The 22,504-nt window shown below is 42.4% G+C and overlaps 1 protein-coding gene across 2 annotated transcripts in view; it reads left to right on the forward strand.

Moving 5' to 3' along the window:
* Positions 1-22,504, forward strand: part of LOC126295083 (zinc finger protein 664-like) — a 65,586-nt gene that overhangs the window by 39,124 nt on the left and 3,958 nt on the right. For both annotated transcript variants that reach the window (XM_049987334.1, XM_049987335.1), the window contains one exon: positions 5,886-5,923. In XM_049987334.1, coding sequence (XP_049843291.1) covers positions 5,886-5,923 — 38 coding nt within the window. The remainder of the gene's footprint in view (positions 1-5,885; positions 5,924-22,504) is intronic.

The following is a 22,504-nucleotide window of genomic DNA, read 5'->3' on the forward strand; positions in this document are numbered from 1 at the left end:
GGCGCTGCAAGTGATGTGAAAGATATGGAAGACAACGCAGTCTGTGGGTGCGCCATTCTGTACGTCGTCTTTCTGCTGTAAGCGTGTGCTGTTCACAATGTGCAAGTGTGCTGTGGACAACATGGTTTATTCTTTAGAACAGAGAATTTATCTTGTGTTGGAATTCCACCGCCTAGAACACAGTGTTGTTGCAACAAGACCAAGTTTTCAACGGAGGTTTAATGTAACCAAAGGACCGAAAAGCGATACAATAAAGGATCTGTTTGAAAAATTTCAACGGTCTGGGAACGTGACGGATGAACGTGCTGGAAAGTTAGGGCGACCGCGTACGGCAACCACAGAGGGCAACGCGCAGCTAGTGCAGCAGGTGATCCAACAGCGGCCTCGGGTTTCCGTTCGCCGTGTTGCAGCTGCGGTCCAAATGACGCCAACGTCCACGTATCGACTCATACGCCAGAGTTTACACCTCTATCCGTACAAAATTCAAACGCGGCAACCCCTCAGCGCCGCTACCATTGCTGCACGAGAGACATTCGCTAACTATATAGTGCACAGGATTGATGACGGCAATATGCATGTGGGCAGCATTTGGTTTACTGACGAAGCTTATTTTTACCTGGACGGCTTCGTCAATAAACAGAACTGGCGCATATGGGGAACCGAAAAGCCCCATGTTGCACTTCCATCATCCCTGAATCCTCGAAAAGTACTGGTCTGGGCCACCATTTCTTCCAAAGGAATCATTGGCCCATTTTTCAGATCCGAAACGATTACTGCATCACGCTGTCTGGACATTCTTCGTCAATTTGTGGCAGTACAAACTGCCTTAGACGACACTGCGAACACCTCATGGTTTATGCAAGATGGTGCCCGGCCACATCGCACGGCCGATGTCTTTAATTTCCTGAATGAATATTTCGATGATCGTGTGATTGCTTTGGGCTATCCGAAACATACAGGAGGCGGCGTGGATTGGCCTCCCTATTCGCCAGACGTGAACCCCGGTGACTTCTTTCTGTGGGGACACTTGAAAGACCAGGTGCACCGCCAGAATCCAGAAACAATTGAACAGCTGAAGCAGTACATCTCATCTGCATGTAAAGCCATTCCGCCAGACACGTTGTCAAAGGTTTCGGGTAATTTCATTCAGAGACTACGCCATATTATTGCTACGCATGGTGGATATGTGGAAAATATCGTGCTATAGTGTTTTCCAGACTGCAGCGCCATCTGTTGTTGACAATTGTAACTACTGTAATTTCGAAAGTTTGTCTGCCTGAAAATGTACTGTTGTCCCAAGCATATTGCAACAAACGGTGTATTTCTATCGCTGCTCGTTTTGTTTGTATTGCCGTTTCAAATATACGGGTCATTTTTGAAACACCCTGTATGACTAGGGCCACTGACACAATAGAGAGGGCTGACACATCCTGTGCGCGGAAAGTGAGTTGGACAGCTCATAGCAGCTCCTGCCCACTGCAGGACCGAGTGACATTAGGTGTAGCGAGGGTCCGGTGTCACATTTAAAATGTAGAGTCTGACCCAAATTCAGGTTGTACACATCATTCACTTGAAATGTGCGATTAGCAGTCACATCGTTGCTATTACAGCTCTCCAGACCTGCAACAGCTTTCACTGTATCACCAGGATACCGCATCATTACAGCAGTGATCTAATCATTACCAAGAGAATCTGCGTCATTATTTATAAACTTCACACCACACCGGTTGAACGTGGACGTACCATGTTGTATCATTTGTGCACCCACCTTCCCTACTTGTAGTACCTTCAACGTTATTAAAGGCCTTATACACAGTCGCCTGAGGACTTCTAAACCTCACCCTCTAAAGTGGCATCTCCGTTTGCTGTCTACTTCTGTTGCACGTTGTAATCTTACCCTAACATATATCACCAGTAGATTTTAATTCTCCTAGATGATTGATTCATTTGAAAATCTTTAAGACGAATAAGATGTACAAATAAGTTTTTTACTTATCTTCATTTTCTCGTTGTTGGCTGCAGTTTGTCACATCTAGGGGTAGATTCTTGCGGCTAAAATTTTTTGACTTGGTGGGTTACAGATGACTTGATAACAAATAAGTCTGCTGCGTCATTTCTGTTTCTATGACTCTTTTATTCTATCCTGTTTTTCTGTGTCACACTGTCTTTACAATCTCTTCTTTAAAACCGAAATTTACAATTTTATTGCCAAACATAAAAACCAGTCCAATTTCACCAGAGGCATGCCCACTACTACTACTCCTGCAGTACTAAAAATATTCCAAAGAGTTTACAAAACAAAAAGAGTTTACAAACTTTCTTAACAAAAGCAGAATCTTCACCAAGTTATATCATAAATGAATCCAGAAATAAATTCAATAAATATTATCAGATTGTGCAATTAATAATATGAATTTTAAGTATGCTGGGTATTTTGTAATTTCAAATGTTTCTAAAAGAAGTGTGATTTTCACTGTAGATAAAGAGTTAATACATATTGATTGTAATAAAGTAATTTCTTTTCATACATTTTAACCTGAAATATAATGCATCTTATACAAAACTATATGAAATTCACTTAGTTAAATAGCTGAGATAGTGTTCACCTATTCAAGATTCGAAAATATTCCTGATATTAACTACTCCTGTTAAAGAAAAGTATTGTTAGAGGAGAGGTGTCCCTTTACAACATGCAGTTGCATCTTTCTAGATAATGCTGGGAAATTGGGAGCACAAGAGATCCAGCAAGGCCTGTCCGTGTTTTACAGACGTGTTGGGAACTTTACAGTTGCAAACAATGACACAGCTTCTCATGGTAATGGTTGGATGATTGCTGCAACTCTGTGGTATGCTTGTGATACAATCAAAGCCATTGCAGGTCTGGAGAGTTTTAACAGCAGAGAAGTAATTGCTTATTGCACATTTCAAGTGAACAAGATGTACAACCAGGACATGGGTCAGTCGTATTTACGTGAATGGTTTCTTTTGTTGTGACGACCAGGAATCATCATAAAATAAATGTATCAGATTCTGTTGCTGTATGGCATAAAGGAGATGGACTTTAATTTTTTTACAAAGTTTCTGGTGATGTTACCTTCTATTATCGAAACTGAAATAAAGTAAATGTTCTTTCCTTATCTCCCATGAGATGTTTAAAAAACATCCCACATGTGCTACACATTGATCTTGCCAAAAGCCGAGAAGTGATTCTTCTTGGTGTTGTGGCTCTTAGGGGTACCCTGGAGTGCTCTCTGTAAGAGGCACCCCTGGGTAACTCTGTGAGCTGCAGCACGTGATCTGCGCATGTACAATACTATGTTGATGTCACTGGGTGTGACACAAGTGTGATTCTCTGGTTTGCCTTAGAACTGCACATGATTTTATTGTGCGTATGGGTGGGAGCTGATAAGTTTCACGTTTCAAACGTGTCCCTGACCCCACGCACCCCCTGACGTCACTCTCTCTCTTGGCGAGCCGGATCTGCACACGCTGCATTTTGGCCCTCCGTGATTGGTGCCAGATGCCTTAATGGTAGGTATATAAATATGAAATAGTATCAGCCCCCAGTCAGTAGTTTTGCTCCTGACAATGATGGCAGAGCTAGCCATCAAAAGCTCTCGAATTTTATTCGAACTGACATGGCTCAAAAACTGAGAAGATTTTTATTAAATCCTGTGTGTTATGTTTTGTACAGAAATGGGCAATCAGGTGATGTGTTACCTCATAAAATTTATGCCATAATGCATAGACAGAGAGAGAGAGAGAGAGAGAGAGAGAGAGAGAGAGAGAGAGAGAGAGAGGAGAGAGCAGGAGTGAGTGAGGGTGGGGAGGGGATTTTTCCTCTAAACTGAAGGGGTAGTCCATTTCCAGAGAGTTACTTAAAAATTTTCTGACTAACATTTTAATAGTTTTTTTCTGTTTGTTTACCTGCAGTAGAGTTAGTTACAATGTATGTGTCATCTGCTACATTTCATAAAAACGGAAATATGTAATCCATATCTACAGAAGAAGAACTGACACTCAAATATTACTTCCAGTTAATTAGGAAGGTAGTTATCGAGGATGAGGACAAAATAGAAAAAAATTATTGTGTATTACTTTTCATTTGCTTACCACAAGCATTAAAATGTTTGCACACTAACAGACATAGGATAATTCCATGGCTGTTGTAGCCAAGCATTATCAGAACAAAAACACTTTGCAAGGCTCAGGTAAATGAGATGCTAATAACAAGTACATAAGTTGCTTTTGTTAAGAAGTTTATCAGTGGAGTACAAGTTAGCAACAAATAAATCCCTTAGGCTGTTCTTGCGCTGTTCTTCATTGCTAGTGATCCTTTTTACGATTGGTGGCATGTGCAGCTAAATAATGGTCACCTTTCTGGATAAAAGTGATTTTAAATGTAAATATAAATTTGTTCTTACTCCTGTTACTGGTGCTATGCACTGATCTATTTGTTTGAAAGAGAAACTTATTACTTTTGACAAGTTTCTTTAAAGCATAAGTATAATGTGTGTCTCAAAAGCTCTGTGAACTGTCTCACAAAATACTTTTACCGGTGTGCAAAGCAATCACCATGAGCTACAACACCTTTCTTACATCAGCTGTAAAGCTGTTGGAAACTGTCAGTAAGCACTCGGTACGGAATCCCTTGGAGCATTGTGGTCACGTGTGGGATATCTGCAACGTCTTTAAGTGTTTGTGAACAATAGTGCTTACACTGTCTTTCTTAGTTCCAACTCATTCTCAAAGACAGCCACTGATTATCTGCAGGCATCTGTAGCATCTGTAGCATTTGTGTCTTTGCAAAATGGAGCAGTGCTTTAAAATGTGGTTTTGCTTCAGATTAGGGAAAACGGCGACGGAGGCTAGTGGAATGCAGTGTCAGTGTACGGTGTTCGAGTAGTGACTAAAAAGTGTTTGTTTGAGTGGTTTAAATGCTTTAAAGATGGAGATGATAGTGTTGAGAAGGACCCACATTCAGATCGGCACACACAATCCCAGTCAACACCGAACAAGTGCAACTGATTCTTGCATACGGTTGGCACCTGTCTTTGAGAACGAGACCAGAACAGTCAAAGATAAGCAAAGATATTGTAAGCACTATTGTTCACTAACATTTGCAGATGTTGCAGATATCCAACAAGGTGTGACAACTGTGCATAAAATGATTCCACTAGAAGCATTTCCCCACAGTTCCCAACAGTTTTGCAACCGATGACAGAAGCGTGTTTTAGCTAACGGTGATTACTTCGAAGACCCGTAAAGGTACTCTCTTTTTCTTTTATTTCCTGATGCCATTCACTGAACTTCCCAGAAGCACCTTGTAGACTAAGAAGCAGTGGTTGATATTCCTAGATCTTAACACGGGCTACTACAAAATGTTCTTGGGTTGTTCAAGAAATAACTTGCATTGCAGTGGTAGAAGCAGTCTCTCCTGTGTTGCGTAGTGCCGGATTGCGATTGCTCGACTGTGTAAGCCTGTCAGCAGTACTAATGGTTACTGGCATTTGTGTGTTTCACACACTGGAACAGCAAATATCTCAGAAAACTCTTTCCCTCTCCCTCTGCCCCCCCCATACACACACATATAGCATCCTTCTTCAATGTTTTCCATATGACAGCGTTTGAGTGTCATTCCTTGGCATCAGTTTCCTATAGCAGTATGATGCAATTCTCAAAGAAACTCAGGAAAAAAAGAAAGAGAGAGAGAGGGAGATGTTTCTGTACCAGTAAAGAAACGGAGATTGTGGCAATAATAACAAGTAGGAGTATCATAATGTTTTGTAATTGGTTACCATACTCTGGTAGTGCAGTGATGTCTCGATGTAATTTGCTTGCTTTGCAGATCAGTGTTAGCTAATTCTGCATTAAAACTGTTCCAGGAACCTGAATCGGCAGATACAGCAATGGGCAATGCAAGGTAAGATGCACTCCATTCGTAAGACATTGAAAATCCTCTTCACAGGAGGTAATTTTCAGTTGACACAGCCATGAGATGGTCAGAAAGTACATTTTTCATCACTGTACGATGTTGCCTTTTTGTCACAAAAATAACCGTGTCGGACAGAATATAGGTTGATTCAAAAAGAAAGAACAGGTTTCAGTTCTCTATTACAGACAAACTGTGAAAGATAGAAACTCATCACACATGGTGCTGAACAGAGAAAGGTTCAAAGTTACGTGCTCGCACAGACACTATACCGTACACTGAATGCGAGCACCGTATGTTGCTCAAGAAATATTGAAACTGTAGTCCATTTCACCCTGCACACAAATCAACAGGTATCTGTTTACTGAACTGACAGCTTCAACAATTCAATTCCTCAGATCTTGAAGAGTAGCTGCCCTAAGCAGGACAAAGACTCAGTCTTTTATGTAACCCCACAGAAAAAGATGGCAAGGTTGAAATCTAATGACCTAGGAGGCCAAAAGCGATAAACGAGATTTTGTTGTCCACCTCTTTCAGTCCAGTTTTGTGGGGGCGCTGGTATAAGGTAGCACTATACCCCAAGGTGAAAGTGAGCTGGTGCACCATTATGCATAAAAATAAAACTTTTGGAATTTTCATGAAGTTGAGGAAACAAATTTTGCAGTGTTTCCAGGTATGCCATTCCTGTCACAGTATCCCCTGCAAAAAAGAGAGGTCCATGAACTTTGTGAACAGAAGCAGCACAAAACACATTCAGCTTCTGTGAGTCTCTTTCTCGCTCGACCACAACACACAGGTCGGCCAGAGTTGCTGAGCGGTTCTAGGCGCTACAATCTGGAACCGCGCGACCGCTACGGTCACAGATCCGAATCCTGCATTGGGCATGGATGTGTCTGATGTCCTTAGGTTAGTTAGGTTTAAGTATTTCTAAGTTATAGGGAACTGATAACTTCAGAAGTTAAGTTCCATAGTGCTCAGAGCCATTTGAACTCCCTTTTTTTATATATTTTGCGGCACCAGGTTTTTGTAACCCCCAGGTTACTACATTATGGCAGTTTACTTTACCTAAGATTTATTTGTCCAGACAGATGAGTTGTTTGGAAAAACTATCGTATACTATATCCTGAAGAACTGAAATGCAAAATTCCTACCTCCTGTTACGGTCGCTGAGACACAGTTGCTGCAGTACCTACGACTTGTAAGCCTTCATATGCAGACTTTGTTTTAAAACATGGCACGCCATTGTTTGCGGTAATTGAACTTCATCTATATCTACATCTACATCTACATTATTGCTCTGCAATTCACATTTAAGTGCTTGGCAGATGGTTCATCGAACCATGATCATACTACCTCTCTACCATTCCACTCCTGAACAGCGCGCGGGAAAAACAAACACCTAAACCTTCCTGTTAGAGCTCTGATTTCTCTTATTTTATTTTGATGATCATTCCTACCTATGTAGGTTGGGCTCAACAAAATATTTTCGCATTCGGAAGAGAAAGTTGGTGACTGAAATTTCGTAAAAAGGTCTCGCCGCGACGAAAAACGTCTATGCTGTAATGACTTCCATCCCAACTCGTGTATCATATCTGCCACACTCTCTCCCCTATAATGCGATAATACAAAACGAGCTGCCCTTCTTTGCACCCTTTCGATGTCCTCCGTCAATCCCACCTGGTAAGGATCACGCACTGCACAGCAATATTCTAACAGAGGACGAACGAGTGTAGTGTAAGCTGTCTCTTTAGTGAACTTGTTGCATCTTCTAAGTGTCCTGCCAATGAAACGCAACCTTTGGCTCACCTTCCCGACAGTATTATCTATGTGGTCCTTCCAACTGAAGTTGTTCGTAATTTTAACACCCAGGTACTTAGTTGAATTGACAGCCTTGAGAATTGTACTATTTATCGAGTAATTGTATTCTGACGGATTTCTTTTGGAACTCGTGTGGATCACCTCACACTTTTCGTTATTTAGTCTCAACTGCCACCTGACACACCATACAGCAATCTTTTCTAAATCGCTTTGCAACTGATACTGGTGTTTGGATGACCTTACTAGACGGTAAATTACAGCATCATCTGCGAACAGCCTAAGAGAACTGCTCAGATTGTCACCCAGGTCATTTATATAGTTCAGGAACAGCAGAGGTCCCAGGACACTTCCCTGGGGAACACCTGATATCACTTCAGTTTTACTCGATGGTTTGCCGTCTATTACTACGAACTGTTCTGCCGAGCTCGGGGACTTCTATGGGCTCCTTGTGAATGCATCTCGGATATGTTTGACATTTTCATCAGATGTGTGCGGCCATCCAATGCTCTTCTCTTTCCATATGCAAACAACTTCCAAGAATTTTATATGCCAGTCATAAATCTACTCGTGCACAAGAGGCTGCTTGCCAAATCGATGGCAGAATGCACGCTGCACTTGAACTTCTCGTAAATTTTGACACACGAAATGATTTCTCTGGTGGTGTAGTTGCTGTGCGGCTATAAACTGACAACAGCTCAGATGTATCAACATTTTGAACCTTTCAGTATCTGGTGACATGCATAATGTTTTTCTATGTTTTGTAGCTTGTCTTTAATAAAGAATTGAAATTGTTCTGTATTTTGAATCGCCCAGTGTTGTTCACCTCATTAAAATAGCACACTGCTCTCTTTGGAGTGCATCAGATGGTGCAGAACTGCTACCAGATAGCCGTGTGACCTCCAGCTGTGCCAGTCGATTGTACAGAATGAGGGCAGCAAGATGAGCCTCAATGGAGATGTGACACAGTGGCAGAGAGGAACTGCTGTCGCTGGGAGGGATCGTCACCACACTGTGAATGAAGTTGCCCGATTTGTTCTACATCTGCATCTACGTACATATTCTGCAGCCCACCATAGGTCCATGGCAGAAGGTACCGTGTGCCACTATTAGTCATTTTCTTTCTTGTTCCAGCTGGAAGTAAACTGAGACAAAGACTGTCTATATGCCTCTGTACAAGCCCCAATTTCTCTTGTCTTATCTTTGTGATCCTTCTGCGGAACGTACATTAGTGACTGTAGAATCGTTCTGCAGTCAACTTCGAATACTGTTTCTCTAAATTTTCTCACTACTGTTTCCCAAAAAGAACATTGCCTTTCCTCCGGGCATTCTCATTTGAGACCCTAAAGCCTCTCTGTAATGCTCGTGTGTTGTTTAAACCTACTGTTAACAAATGTAGCAGTCTGCCCCTCAACTGCCTTGCTGTAAACTAGGCGCAGATCCCAAATAATCGAGCATTGCTTGTATGTGGCCTCCCTTATGGATGACTCAGACTTTCCTAGAAGTGTTGAAATAAACTGAAGTCGACCATTTTCTTTCCCTACTACAAACCCCTTAGATGCTCGTTCCGTTTCATATCGGTGCAACCTGCTATTAAATGACATTACTGCGTTAAGTGGGTAACCAGTAATGCTATATCTGGACATTATGGGTTTGTTTTTCCTACTCATCTGCATTAACTTTTTTGTACATTTAAAGCTAGCTGTCATTCATCACACCAACTAGAAATTTTATCTGAGTCATTTTTTTATCCTCCTAGTCACCCGACGACGGCACCCTCCCTTATGCCACAGCATCACCAGCAAACAGCTACACATTCTATCCGCCAAATCAGTTGTTTATATGGAGAACAATAGTGGTTCTATCACACTTCCATGGGACACTCCTGACAGTAGCCTTGTCTCTGATGAACAGTCGCTATTGAGGACATTGTTGTGAGTTCTGTTACTTAAGAAATCCTTGAGCCACTCCCATATCTGGTAAACAGTTCTGTATTCTCAGACCTTTGTTAGCAGTCTGCAGTATGGCACAATGCCAAATGCATTTTGGGAATCTAGAAATGTGGAATCTGCCTGTTGCCCTTCATCCACGATTTGCAGGTCATCATGTGAGAGAAGGGCTAGCTGCATATCACATGGGTGACACTTTCTAAAACCGTGCTGATTTGTGGATGGAAGTTCTTTCATATTCAGAAAATTTGTTATATTCAGACTGAGAGTATGCTCAAGAATTCTGCAGCAAACTGACATTAAGGTTATCGGTCTGTAATTTTGCAGGTCTGTTCTTTTACCCTTCTTATGTACAGGAGCATGGAGAGCTGCATCAAACCAGTCTCCGGACTGAAGACAACAACAACAACAACAACAACAACAACGTGTACAGGACCTGCATGCACTTTTTTTTCCAGTTGCTCAGGATTTTGTACTGCGTCAAAGATTCACGATAAATGCAAACTAAGTAAGGGCCAAGTGCTGCAGAGTACTCTCATTAAAACTGAACTGGAATGCCACTCCAGACCTGGTGACTTACACTCCTGGAAATGGAAAAAAGAACACATTGACACCGGTGTGTCAGACCCACCATACTTGCTGCGGACACTGCGAGAGGGCTGTACAAGCAATGATCACACGCACGGCACAGCGGACACACCAGGAACCGCGGTGTTGGCCGTCGAATGGCGCTAGTTGCGCAGCATTTGTGCACCGCCGCCGTCAGTGTCAGCCAGTCTGCCGTGGCATACGGAGCTCCATCGCAGTCTTTAACACTGGTAGCATGCCGCGACAGCGTGGACGTGAACCGTATGTGCAGTTGACGGACTTTGAGCGAGGGCGTATAGTGGGCATGCGGGAGGCCGTGTGGACGTACCGCCGAATTGCTCAACACGTGGGGCGTGAGGTCTCCACAGTACATCGATGTTGTCGCCAGTGGTCGGCGGAAGGTGTACGTGCCCGTCGACCTGGGACCGGACCGCAGCGACGCACGGATGCACGCCGAGACCGTAGGATCCTACGCAGTGCCGTAGGGGACCGGACCGCCACTTCCCAGCAAATTAGGGACACTGTTGCTCCTGGGGTATCGGCGAGGACCATTCGCAACCGTCTCCATGAAGCTGGGCTACGGTCCCGCACACCGTTACGCCGTCTTCCGCTCACACCCCAACATCGTGCAGCCCGCCTCCAGTGGTGTCGCGACAGGCGTGAATGGAGGGACGAATGGAGACGTGTCGTCTTCAGCGATGAGAGTCGCTTCTGCCTTGGTGCCAATGATGGTCGTATGCGTGTTTGGCGCCGTGCAGGTGAGCGCCACAATCAGGACTGCATACGACCGAGGCACACAGGGCCAACACCCGGCATCATGGTGTGGGGAGCGATCTCCTACATTGGCCGTACACCTCTGGTGATCGTCGAGGGGACACTGAATAGTGCACGGTACATCCAAGCCATCATCGAACCCATCGTTCTACCATTCCTAGAGCGGCAAGGGAACTTGCTGTTCCAACAGGACAATGCACGTCCGCATGTATCCCGTGCCACCCAACGTGCTCTAGTAGGTGTAAGTCAACTACCCTGGCCAGCAAGATCTCCGGATCTGTCCCCCATTGAGCATGTTTGGGACTGGATGAAGCATCGTCTCACACGGCCTGCACGTCCAGCACGAACGCTGGTCCAACTGAGGTGCCAGGTGGAAATGGCATGGCAAGCCGTTCCACAGGACTACATCCAGCATCTCTACGATCATCTCCATGGGAGAACAGCAGCCTGCATTGCTGCGAAAGGTGGATATACACTGTACTAGTGCCGACATTGTGCATGCTCCGTTGCCTGTGTCTATGTGGCTGTGGTTCTGTCAGTGTGATCATGTGATGTATCTGACCCCAGGAATGTGTCAATAAAGTTTCCCCTTCCTATGACAATGATTTCATGGTGTTCTTATTTCAATTTCCAGGAGTGTATTTGTTTTCAACTGTTTCAATTCCTATTGTACACCAGTGACATCTATTGCTGCATCCTGCGTACGAGTCAGTGTATTCATGTAGGCTCTCCAACATGTCTACAAGGAATGGTGAACCATCAACCAATCTAACATTTACATTTACTTGGATACTCTGCAAATCAGATTTAAGTGCCTGTCAGAGTGTTCATCAAACCACCTTCAAAATTCTCTATTATTCCAATCTCATATAGCGCGCGGAAAGAATGAACACCTATATCTTTCCGTACGAGTTCTGATTTACCTTATTTTATCATGGTGATCATTCCTCTCTATGTAGGTCGGTGTCAACAAAATATTTTCGCATTCGGAGGGGAAAGTTGACGATTGGAATTTTGTGAGAAGATTCTGTCGCAACAAAAAGCACCTTTTTTTAATGATTTCCATCCCAAATCCTGTATCATTTCTGTGACACTCTTTCCCATATTTTGCAATAACACAAAACGTGCTAGGTTTCTTGAACTTTTTCGATGTACTCTGACAGTCCTATCTGGTAAGGATCCCACATCGCGCAGCAGTATTCTAAAAGAGGACGGACAAGCATAGTGTAGGCAGTCTCCTTAGTAGGTATGTTACATTTTCCAAGTGTCCTGCCAATAAAACGCAGTCTTTGGTTAGCCTTCCCCCCACAACATTTTCTGTGTGTTTCTTCCAATTGAAGTTGTTTGTAATTGTAATACATAGGTATTTAGTTGAATTTACGGCTTTTAGATTAGACTGATTTATCGTGTAACTAAAGTTTGAGTTCCTTTTAGCACTCATGTAGATGACCTCACACTTTTCATTATTTGGGATCAACTGCCACTTTTCGTACCATTAGATATGTTTTCTAAATCGTTTTGCAATTTGTTTTGATCTTCTGATGACTTTTAGCCGATAAACGACAGTGTCATCTGCAAACAACCAAAGACGGCTGCTCAGATTGTCTCCCAAATCGTTTATATAGATAAGGAACACCAAAGGGCCTGTAACACTACCTTGGGGAACGCCAGAAATCACTTCTGTTTTACTCGATGACTTTCCATCAATTACTACGGACTGTGACCCCTCTGACAGGAAATCACAAATCCAGTCACATAACTGAGATAATATTCAATAAGCATTTAATTTCATTCGAGCTGCTTGTGTGGTACAGTGTCAAACGCTTTCCAGAAATACGTAATCGATCTGAAATCCCTTGTCAATAGCACTCAACACTTCATGTGAATAAAGAGCTAGTTGTGTTTCACAGGAACAGTGTTTTCTAAACCCTTGTTGACTGTGTGTCAGTAGACCGTTTTCTTCGACATAATTCATAATGTTCGAACACAATATATGTTCTTAAATCATGCTGCATATCAACGTTAATGATATGGGCCTGTAAGTTAGTGGATTACTCCTACTACCTTTCTTGAATATTGGTGTGACCCGTGCAACTTTCCAGTCTTTGGGTACGGATCTTTTGTCGGGTGAATGGTTGTTGCAAAAATACAGACAGGGACCAGAGATGAGTGTCTTGCATTGTCAGTCATAAACGGTTCCAAACATGACAGGAATTATTGCTGTCAGTGAGTGCATATCTATCTCTATCAATTTTTGAACAAATTATATCTAAAAACAAAGATGATGTAACTTATCAAACGAAAGCGCTGCCATGTTGATAGACACACAAACAAACAGAAACATACACACAAAATTCAAGCTTTCGCAGCCCACGGTTGCTTCATCAGGAAAGAGGGAAAGATGAAAGGGTGTGGGTTTTAAGGGAGAGGGTAAGGAGTCATTCTAATCCTGGAAGTGGAAAGACGTACCTTAGGGGGAAGAAAGGACCTCCATCACAGCGGGACCCACCTCCTCTTCCTCAAAATCACCCCCTCCAAGCCTTCCAGAAATTTCTCACCTCCAGCCTTGCTTCTCAGTCCTTCTTAAAAAACCTTAATCCTACTCCCAACATCACCACTGCTGAAGCCCAGGCTATCCGTGATCTGAAGGCTGACCGTTCCATCGTCATTCTTCCAGCGGACAAGGGTTTCATGACCGTGGTACTTGATCATTGGGAGTATGTGACTGAGGGACTGAGTCAGCTTTCAGACAACACTACATACAAAGTTTGCCAAGGTAATCCCATTCCTGATGTCCAGGCGGAGCTTCAAGGAATCCTCAGAACCTTAAGCTCCCTACAAAACTTTCCACCTGACTCCATCAACCTCCTGACCCCACTGACACCCCACACCCCTACCTTCTTCCTAAAATTCACAAACCCAATCATCCCGGCCGCCCCATTGTAGCTGGTTACCAAGCCTCCACAGAACGTATCTCTGCCTACATAGATCAACACCTTCAACCCATTACATGCAGTCTCCCATCCTTCATCAATGACACCAACCACTTTCTCAAACGCCTGGAATCCTTACCCAGTCTCCCATCCTTCATCAACGACACCAACCACTTTCTCGAACGCCTGGAATCCTTACCCTGTCTCTTACCCCCGGAAACCATCCTTGTAACCATTGATGCCACTTCCTTATACACAAATATGCCACACATCCAGGGCCTCACTGCTATGGAGCACTTCCTTTCATGCCGATCACCTGCCACCCTACCTAAAACGTCTTTCCTCATTACCTTAGCCAGTTCATCCTGACCCACAACTTCTTCACTTTTGAAGGCCAGACATACCAACAATTAAAGGGAACAGCCATGGGTACCAGGATGGCCCCCTCGTATGCCAACCTATTTATGAGTCGCTTAGAGGAAGCCTTCTTGGTTACCCAGGCCTGTCAACCCACAGTTTGGTACATATTTATTGATGACATCTTCACAGTGAAGAACTACTCTAGAATTTCCTCTCCAACCTCAACTCCTTTGGTTCCCTCAGATTCACCTGGTCCTACTCCAAATCCCATGCCACTTTCCTTAACGTTGACCTCCATCTGTCCAATGGCCAGCTTCACACATCCGTCCACATCAAACCCACCAACAAGCAACAGTTCCTCCATTATGACAGCTGCCACCCATTCCACATCAAACAGTCCCTTCCCTACAGCCTAGGTCTTCGTGGCAAACGAATCTGCTTCAGTCCTGAATCCCTGAACCATTACACCAACAACCTGCAAAACAGCTTTTCCATCCCGCAACTACCCTCCCAACCTGGTACAGAAGCAAATAACCAGAGCCACTTCCTCATCCCCTCAAACCCAGAACCTCTCACAGAAGAACCCCAAAAGTGCCCCACTTGTGACAGGATACTTTCTGGGACTGGATCAAACTCTGAATGTGGCTCTGCAGCAGGCTTACAACTTCCTCAAATCCTGCCCTGAAATGAGATCCGTCCTTCACGAAATCCTCCCCACTCCACCAAGAGTGTCTTTCCGCCGTCCACCTAACCTTCTTAACCTCCTGGTTCATCCCTATGAAATCTTCAAACCACCTTCCCTTCCCTCTGGCTCCTACCCTTGTAACTGCCCCTGACGTAAAACCTGTCCCATGCACCCTCCCACCGCCACCTACTCCAGTCCTGTAATCCGGAAGGTGTACACGATCAAAGGCAGAGCCATGTGTGAAAGCAGCCACGTGATGTACCAACTGACCTGCCTACACTGTGACGCTTTCTATGTGGGAATGACCAGCAACAAACTGTCCATTCGCATGAATGGACACAGACAGACAGTTTTTGTTGGTAATGAGGATCACCCTGTGGCTAAACATGCCTCGGTGCACGGCCAGCACATCTTGGCACAGTGTTACACTGCCCGGGTTATCTGGATACTTCCCACTAACAATAATCTGTCAGAACTCCAGAGATAGGAACTTGCCCTTCAGTATATCCTCTCTTCTCGTTACCCACCAGGCCTCAACCTCCGCTAATTTCAAGTTGCCGCCACTCACACCTCACCTGTCATTCAACAACATCTTTGTCTCTGTACTTCCACTTTGACTGACATCTCTGCCCAAAGTCTTTGCCCTTACAAATGTCTGCTTGTGTCTGTGTACGTGCAGATATATATATCTGTGTGTGTGTGTGTGTGTATATATATATATATATATATATATATATATATATATATATATATATATATATATACACCTGTCCTTTTTTTCTTCCTAAGGTAAATCTTTCCACTCCCGGGATTGGAGTGGCTCCTTACCCTCTCCCTTAAAACCCACATGTTTTCGTCTTTCCCTCTCCTTCCCTCTTTCCTGATGAAGCAACCATGGGTTGCGAAAGCTTGAATTTTGTGTGTCTATCAACATGCCAGCGCTTTCGTTTGGGAAGTTACATCATCTTTGTTTTTAAATATATTTTTCCCACGTGCAATGTTTCCCTCTATTATATTCAATTTCTGAACAAATATTGTTAAGAGAACTGCACGCAGTTGTGACGGTTCACATTTGTTTGTTTCTTCGCTTGTTGTCCTTGAATCAACGTACTGGCTCAAAGATGGGTTGTGGAAGTAAAACTACTGTCTACTGTAAATGATGGAGCCAACAGATGTACAGTCTTGTTTCACAGTCTTTTACTTTCACTGCTCACAACCCACCAATATTAGGCAGTTACATGGCCAATGCACTATTGTTTAGCTTTCAACAAGTGTCATTGATAGCTTGCAGGCGAACATCCACATACAGCTACAATGGTTTACTGTTGAATATCTACGAGCAGTAAAAGCCTAACCTCACAGTTCAGTTTTTCAAATAAATCGAACAGACACTGTTATTGCTTTAACACATGGCCTATTGGTGTAATGCTTATTTCACTGTTACGTTGATGCATTGTTGTTGTTCTAACCCGCACGGGTTCCTCGTTTGAAACTTAACCGTGAACTGATTGTCTCATGACCAAAAATTTGGCCCTTACATATCATTACAATGATACGTGCTGAAACTACACAAATTACAATTAAATCTTAACTAATTAAATTAACTAAATACAACGAAAACTTCCTTCTTTTTAACAGTTTCTCCTACAATGAGGACTAAGCTGAACTATTTGTTTAAATGATGAAATTCACATATGTAGCTATGCAAACAATACTTTCGACGAAACTGGAACTTACTTTGGAATTAATTAAGAGCTGGCTTTGCTAACATGTTTTCGACTAGAGCCAAATAGGTACTTTAAGAATACTAGCATTTCATCTTCCAAATGTTTATCATTATTTGTTTATATCTCAACAGTAGAATTTAAGTTAAGAAACAATTATTGATTTCACCCTATAATGAAAGTTACTAACTAGTAATAGTCAAAATAAATTAGAAAAGCAATTACGTACCTAAAACTAGGCACAAAATTAGTTCTGGTTTTGTATTCTCTAAAGCTAGGGTCCAATCTTTCTCTTTTATGAAAATGGAGGTTATGTTAATTATAATTAAACAAAAATGAATTTCAAGGAGGCAGATCGCAAAACAAGAGGGGAAGTAAAAATTATCGCAGCTTGCTTCATCACACAGTCAACATAAGGAGTCTGCCATATCACAAAAGGCCATTGCTCAAAGCAGTATATAAAGTTGGATGCCTTCAGTGGACCAAACAACACAAACTAGGCAGTAGCTGACCAGAGGCACACATTGTGACTAGACAGGTTGCAATTTTCCCTCCTCTCAGATGAGGTTAGGTGTCGAGTGCATCATTGGTTGGGAGAGGTGTTTATCTTGCATCATGTATGAAGGGCTGTAGTTAGAGCCAGAGCTGGTTCTGTAGTGTTGTGGGAGCATTTTATGTACTATGACTTGAGTGCACCCCGGAACTGAGGTGACTATCTCGGCAAGGTGTCGGTAAAATATGAAATCTCACCTCCATAATAATTAAAATGAGCAAAACATGGTGGTTGTCATTTAGGATTACCTCACCAATGTACAGCTAGAGCATTAGCATCACACACGCAACGCTTGAGCTAAGGAAAGCTCCAGGCAATATGTGCCAGTGGGATGTGCAATAGGGAATGACACTTTGTCTTGCTAAACTTGCTTTTAACATTAATATTAAAATTACGACATAAAAGCCAGATCATATTTAGATGTGTACATATTTAAAATTAATAAAATGGCAACAAATAATAGGTTACCATCTAAAACAGGTCATTGTGTGAAAATCAAATTACTTATAACAGTGAGTAACAAGTTTCTTACTATACCCTTTCTAGAAAAGTATCGTCCAGGATAAGTCCACTGTTAAGTAAGAAATGTTGCTGAAAGGTTGTTTTCTCTGTAAATAATAGCCTGAGACAAAAAGTAACCTACTCTATCAGAATGCAAGAAGGTTGTTTCACAAACTCTGGTATTTGTAAAGTTACATGTGATGATTGCCCTAACTGTTATGTAGGACAGACACAGATATCATTTAAAGTAAGATATAAAGGGAATCTGGTAAGTAAAACTGGGGAAAATGTATGTTGTTGTTGTGGTCTTCAGTCCTGAGACTGGTTTGATGCAGCTCTCCATGCCGCTCTATCCTGTGCAAGCTGCTTCATCTCCCAGTACCTACTGCAGCCTGCATCCTTCTGAATCTGCTTAGTGTATTCATCTCTTGGTCTCCCTCTACGATTTTTATCCTCCACACTGCCCTCCAATACTAAACTCGTGATCCCTTGATGCCTCAGACCATGTCCTACCAACCGGTCCCTTCTTCTTGTCAAGTTGTGCCACTCCTTTTCTCCCCAATTCTATTCAATACCTCCTCATTAGTTATGTGATCTACCCATCTAATCTTCAGCATTCTTCTGTAGCACCACATTTCGAAAGCTTCTATTCTCTTCTTGTCCAAACTATTTATCGTCCATGTTTCACTTCCATACATAGCTACTCTCCATACAAATACTTTCAGTAATGACTTCCTGACACTTAAATCTATACACGATGTTAACAAATTTCTCTTCTTCAGAAACGCTTTCCTTGCCATTGCCAGTCTGCATTTTATATACAGTCTGCATTTTATATACAGTCTGCATTTTATATACAGTCTGCATTTTATATACAGTTCTATTTTCAGAGGACTTCTGCTTCTTGTTCAACACCAACTGCGGAGACTAGAAAACTTAGTACTTTTGCATAAAGAAAGTATAGGTTACAGGTATGACTTCATAGAAGAATTATAGATTCTTAAACATTTTACCCACAAAGATGGATCTATTTTGCAACTCAAAAATAGGAATTTGCTAGACAGTTTCAGAACACTACTTTCATTAATGTAACAGAGAAAAGACTCTATCTTCCATATGTCTAGAGGATATATCATTTTCCTCACCTGTTAATGCTAATGGTACTTGGGTTTCTGCTCTGTTATGATGTAAATGTATTCAAAGAGGTTTGATTTTCACAGTTTTTCAGACATGTGTATGTGAGTTATACACTTTTACCATCTTCCCTCCAGCCACTACCGCAACCATCTCTCTATTTGTGGACATTTTATTATTTTTAAATATGTCCAGAGCATGAGATGGTTTTTAATGTCATAATTTTAATGTATTAAGCAAGTTTAGCACAATAAAATTTCAGTCATTATCGCACATCCTCTTTACACGTACTACTAGTGACCTCTCTTGCCAGAAGCTTTCCTTAGCACAAGCATTGTGTATGCGACACTTGTGCACTAGCTGTTCATTTGTGAGGTAATACTAAACGATAACCACCATGTTGTGCATGTTTTTAATTTATCAAGCTGAAATTTTATGTATCACTGACACCTTTCGGCTATTTTTTAATGTACCTTTGTCACAACGTGTCAGTTATTTCCTTCTCAAGGAAATTTTTTTGTAAACATTGAAACAGTAGTCAGGAGATTTAACCTTTCCACTCAAACGTCGAGTGGTGCTCAACATTGTGAAATTTGTTTCCCCGCAAGCCTCATTTGACAGGGTTTCTTTTTTTTTTTTTCCCGGCTCTCACGTGCTCAATTCCCAATTCTGACAGTACTAGGCATTAATGGTGCTTAGGTTTGCCATCTAGGGAAACCTGTGTTAACTCGGTGTCAAACTATAGCAGTTGTTCAAAGGAATTTTGGAATTACTATGCTCAAGTTTGCATGCATGCATGCAATGGCTGTGATGTGGTGATGATGAGAATGGTTCATTTCTAAACAATTATAGTGAGGATCATGATGAAAACTGTGAAAATGTGCATCTTTATAATGATTCAGCATAAGATTTGTGGCAAATGTGGAGCAAAAATACTCTAGAGTTCACAAATTTTCCTTTTGACTGTACAAAGTGTTGTTTTACCACAAAACTGGTAATGTTCCATCAGTGCCGGTTGATGTCTTTCAGTTAATTTTTACAGACAACCTATTTCAAGAAATTTAAGACCGAAAAAACAGGTGTGCCATGGCCAAAATACATAAAGTGACATCACTTGCACAAGATCCTGTGTGGCGGGACTGGAGAAATATTGCCAAGGAAGAAATGAAAAGCTTCCATGGTGTGCTCCTGAATATGGCATTACAAAAGTGTAAGAACTTGCATGACCTTTTTTTTTTTTTTTTTTTTTTTTTTTTTTTTTTTTTTTTTTTTTTTTTTTTCCCGCTCCAAGAGAATGTTTACAATCATCTGTCCTCATTTCAGACTATAATTGCAAATTTTCTGGGCACTTTGTTTCTGGTTCAGAGGGTGCTACACATGTCGACACTCAGGTTCAGTCGCGTTTGACTAAAGTGAAGAATATGTTGGATTATTTGTCTCACTAGTTTCCCAAAATTTGTTGACCATGTAAGTATTTAGCTATAATTCTTCAAGCTTTCCTGGCGAGGAGTTGTCATCTTGATTAATCGGCTTTCTGCCGGTTATTCGCATCTCTCCTGCACGATATTTCAACTGTGTGACTCGCAGTCTTCTTCAGCTGCTGTTTGATAGTGATTCCAGTGTGGAATGAGTCCAGTATTTGTGCCTACATTGTGCTAGGTGTTCCCCTGTGACCCACGCCGCGTCTGGTGCTCTGTCTGCAGCGTGCGCCGACCCGTAGCAATGGCTGTAACATTTTCTTATAGCCGCGACTGTTATGAACGCTGTTGAAGTACTCTGTGGTTATTATCCGTTGTCAGTGTAGCTGAATTAAGTTGTGAATGGCGTCCAAGCGGTGCTAGACATTTTATCTTCCGATTGCCATCATTTGAGTCCTTCTGTGAATTAGGACATTCTGTTACTGTGCTGTGTCGTGCTAGGTGTTCCGTTCGAAGTTCTGGCCCCCCCCAGGAGCGGCTGCAGAGTGCTATTTTCAGGCCATTTGTGTTCAAACTGTCGCTCCAGACTCGGAAGAGCGTTCTCAGATTCTGTGTCTGTTGCCTGAGGTGCCATTTCACATATGTCCTTTGTTATATGTACTGGGCTGTTATCTGTAATTCCATCCTTATACTTGAGTCCCTTGGGGTCTGGATGTTGCCTACGGTGTGTCTTCAGAAGATCGAGTGCTGGGTTCCAAACCGAGCACACCTAGATACCGGTGTCCCGGTTAATGAGATTCTCCGCAACCTTAATCTGAATAGATTCTTTGATGACGCTGTCCCAGTGTCTTGATGTTTGTGTTAAGATTTTGGCATCATTATACTTTATAGAGTTCTAAACAGTGCTTGGCAATCGCTGATTTGGTTGCCTGTCTCAGTCTTGTGTGCATCTGGTAATCTTCGCACCTGGTGTCAACGTTCTTGGTCGTCTGGCCAAAGTATGCCATACCACATTCACATGGTACGTGGTTATCACCCGGCTTCTGTAGACACAGGTCATCCTTCACACTCTCTAGCAGAGCCTTAATCTTGGCAGGTTGATGGAACACGCTTTTAATGTTATGTTTCCGGAGAATTCTACCGATCTGGCAAATGTGCAACCTTTCACAATTGTTCCAGGAACCTGTCGTAGGGAAACGGGGTGCAGCACCTTTTGAAGATCCTTAGAAAAGTGCCCATTTTTGTAGAACACGGATTGTAGATGTTCTATCTCCATCACCAAATTATCTGGATCTGACACGAGTTCATGCCCAGTGAACCAGTGTTCTGAGTGCACCATTTTTCTGTGCCGTGGAACCACCTAATTATGTTCTCAAATACTAAAATTTTATCAAGTTGCAATTGTTTCTGTGCTAGGGTTCAAAGAGAGTTCATACTTACTCGTCAACAGAAAAACAGCCATACCAAGAGGAGGAGGGCTGAAATTATGAAAGTTCTGGGACTTCATACTAAATGACGCAAGCATTTCCCTCCGGCATGCAGATTCTGTAATGCATGTAGATTCTGTAATACATGTTGACACAACTCTCCAGTCATCTTTTACAGCTGTCAGACAACGTCACAACACGGCTACAATTGAACAGTTTTGTAGTTTCGGCTAGCCGAGCGTGTTTTCTGTGAAGAATTAACCGTCTTTGCCTTCACGAGCAAGACAAAACGTTAGCTACAAAATTAAACATTAGGTCATAGTGTGATCTCCAGAATACCAACTTAATATACAAATATAGTTACACTGAGAGAACTTCGTCATGGTGTGTGGTAGATGGTACTTCTGTTGCAACTGTTCCATTCCTGCAAAGAAAGATTGTCAATAAAGCTCAGAATGAGCTCTAATTTGTTGTATTTTCTCACTGTGGCTACAGGAGGAAGTAAGTAATATGTTGACAGACTCTTCTTGAAATGTAAGTTCTTGCCATTTCAATAGTCCGCCTGTCGGTAATGATACCGCCTCTTCTTGTAGCGTCAGCCGCTGCGGTTTGTTGAGCATCTCGATAACCTTCTCATGCCGACTATGCGACCTGTGAAGAAATGCACAACTCGTCATTGAACCTTCCCGATCTCTCTTATTAATCCAGCCT

The sequence above is a fragment of the Schistocerca gregaria genome, chromosome 11 (genome assembly GCF_023897955.1).
Source record: "Schistocerca gregaria isolate iqSchGreg1 chromosome 11, iqSchGreg1.2, whole genome shotgun sequence".
Lineage (NCBI taxonomy): Eukaryota > Metazoa > Arthropoda > Insecta > Orthoptera > Acrididae > Schistocerca > Schistocerca gregaria.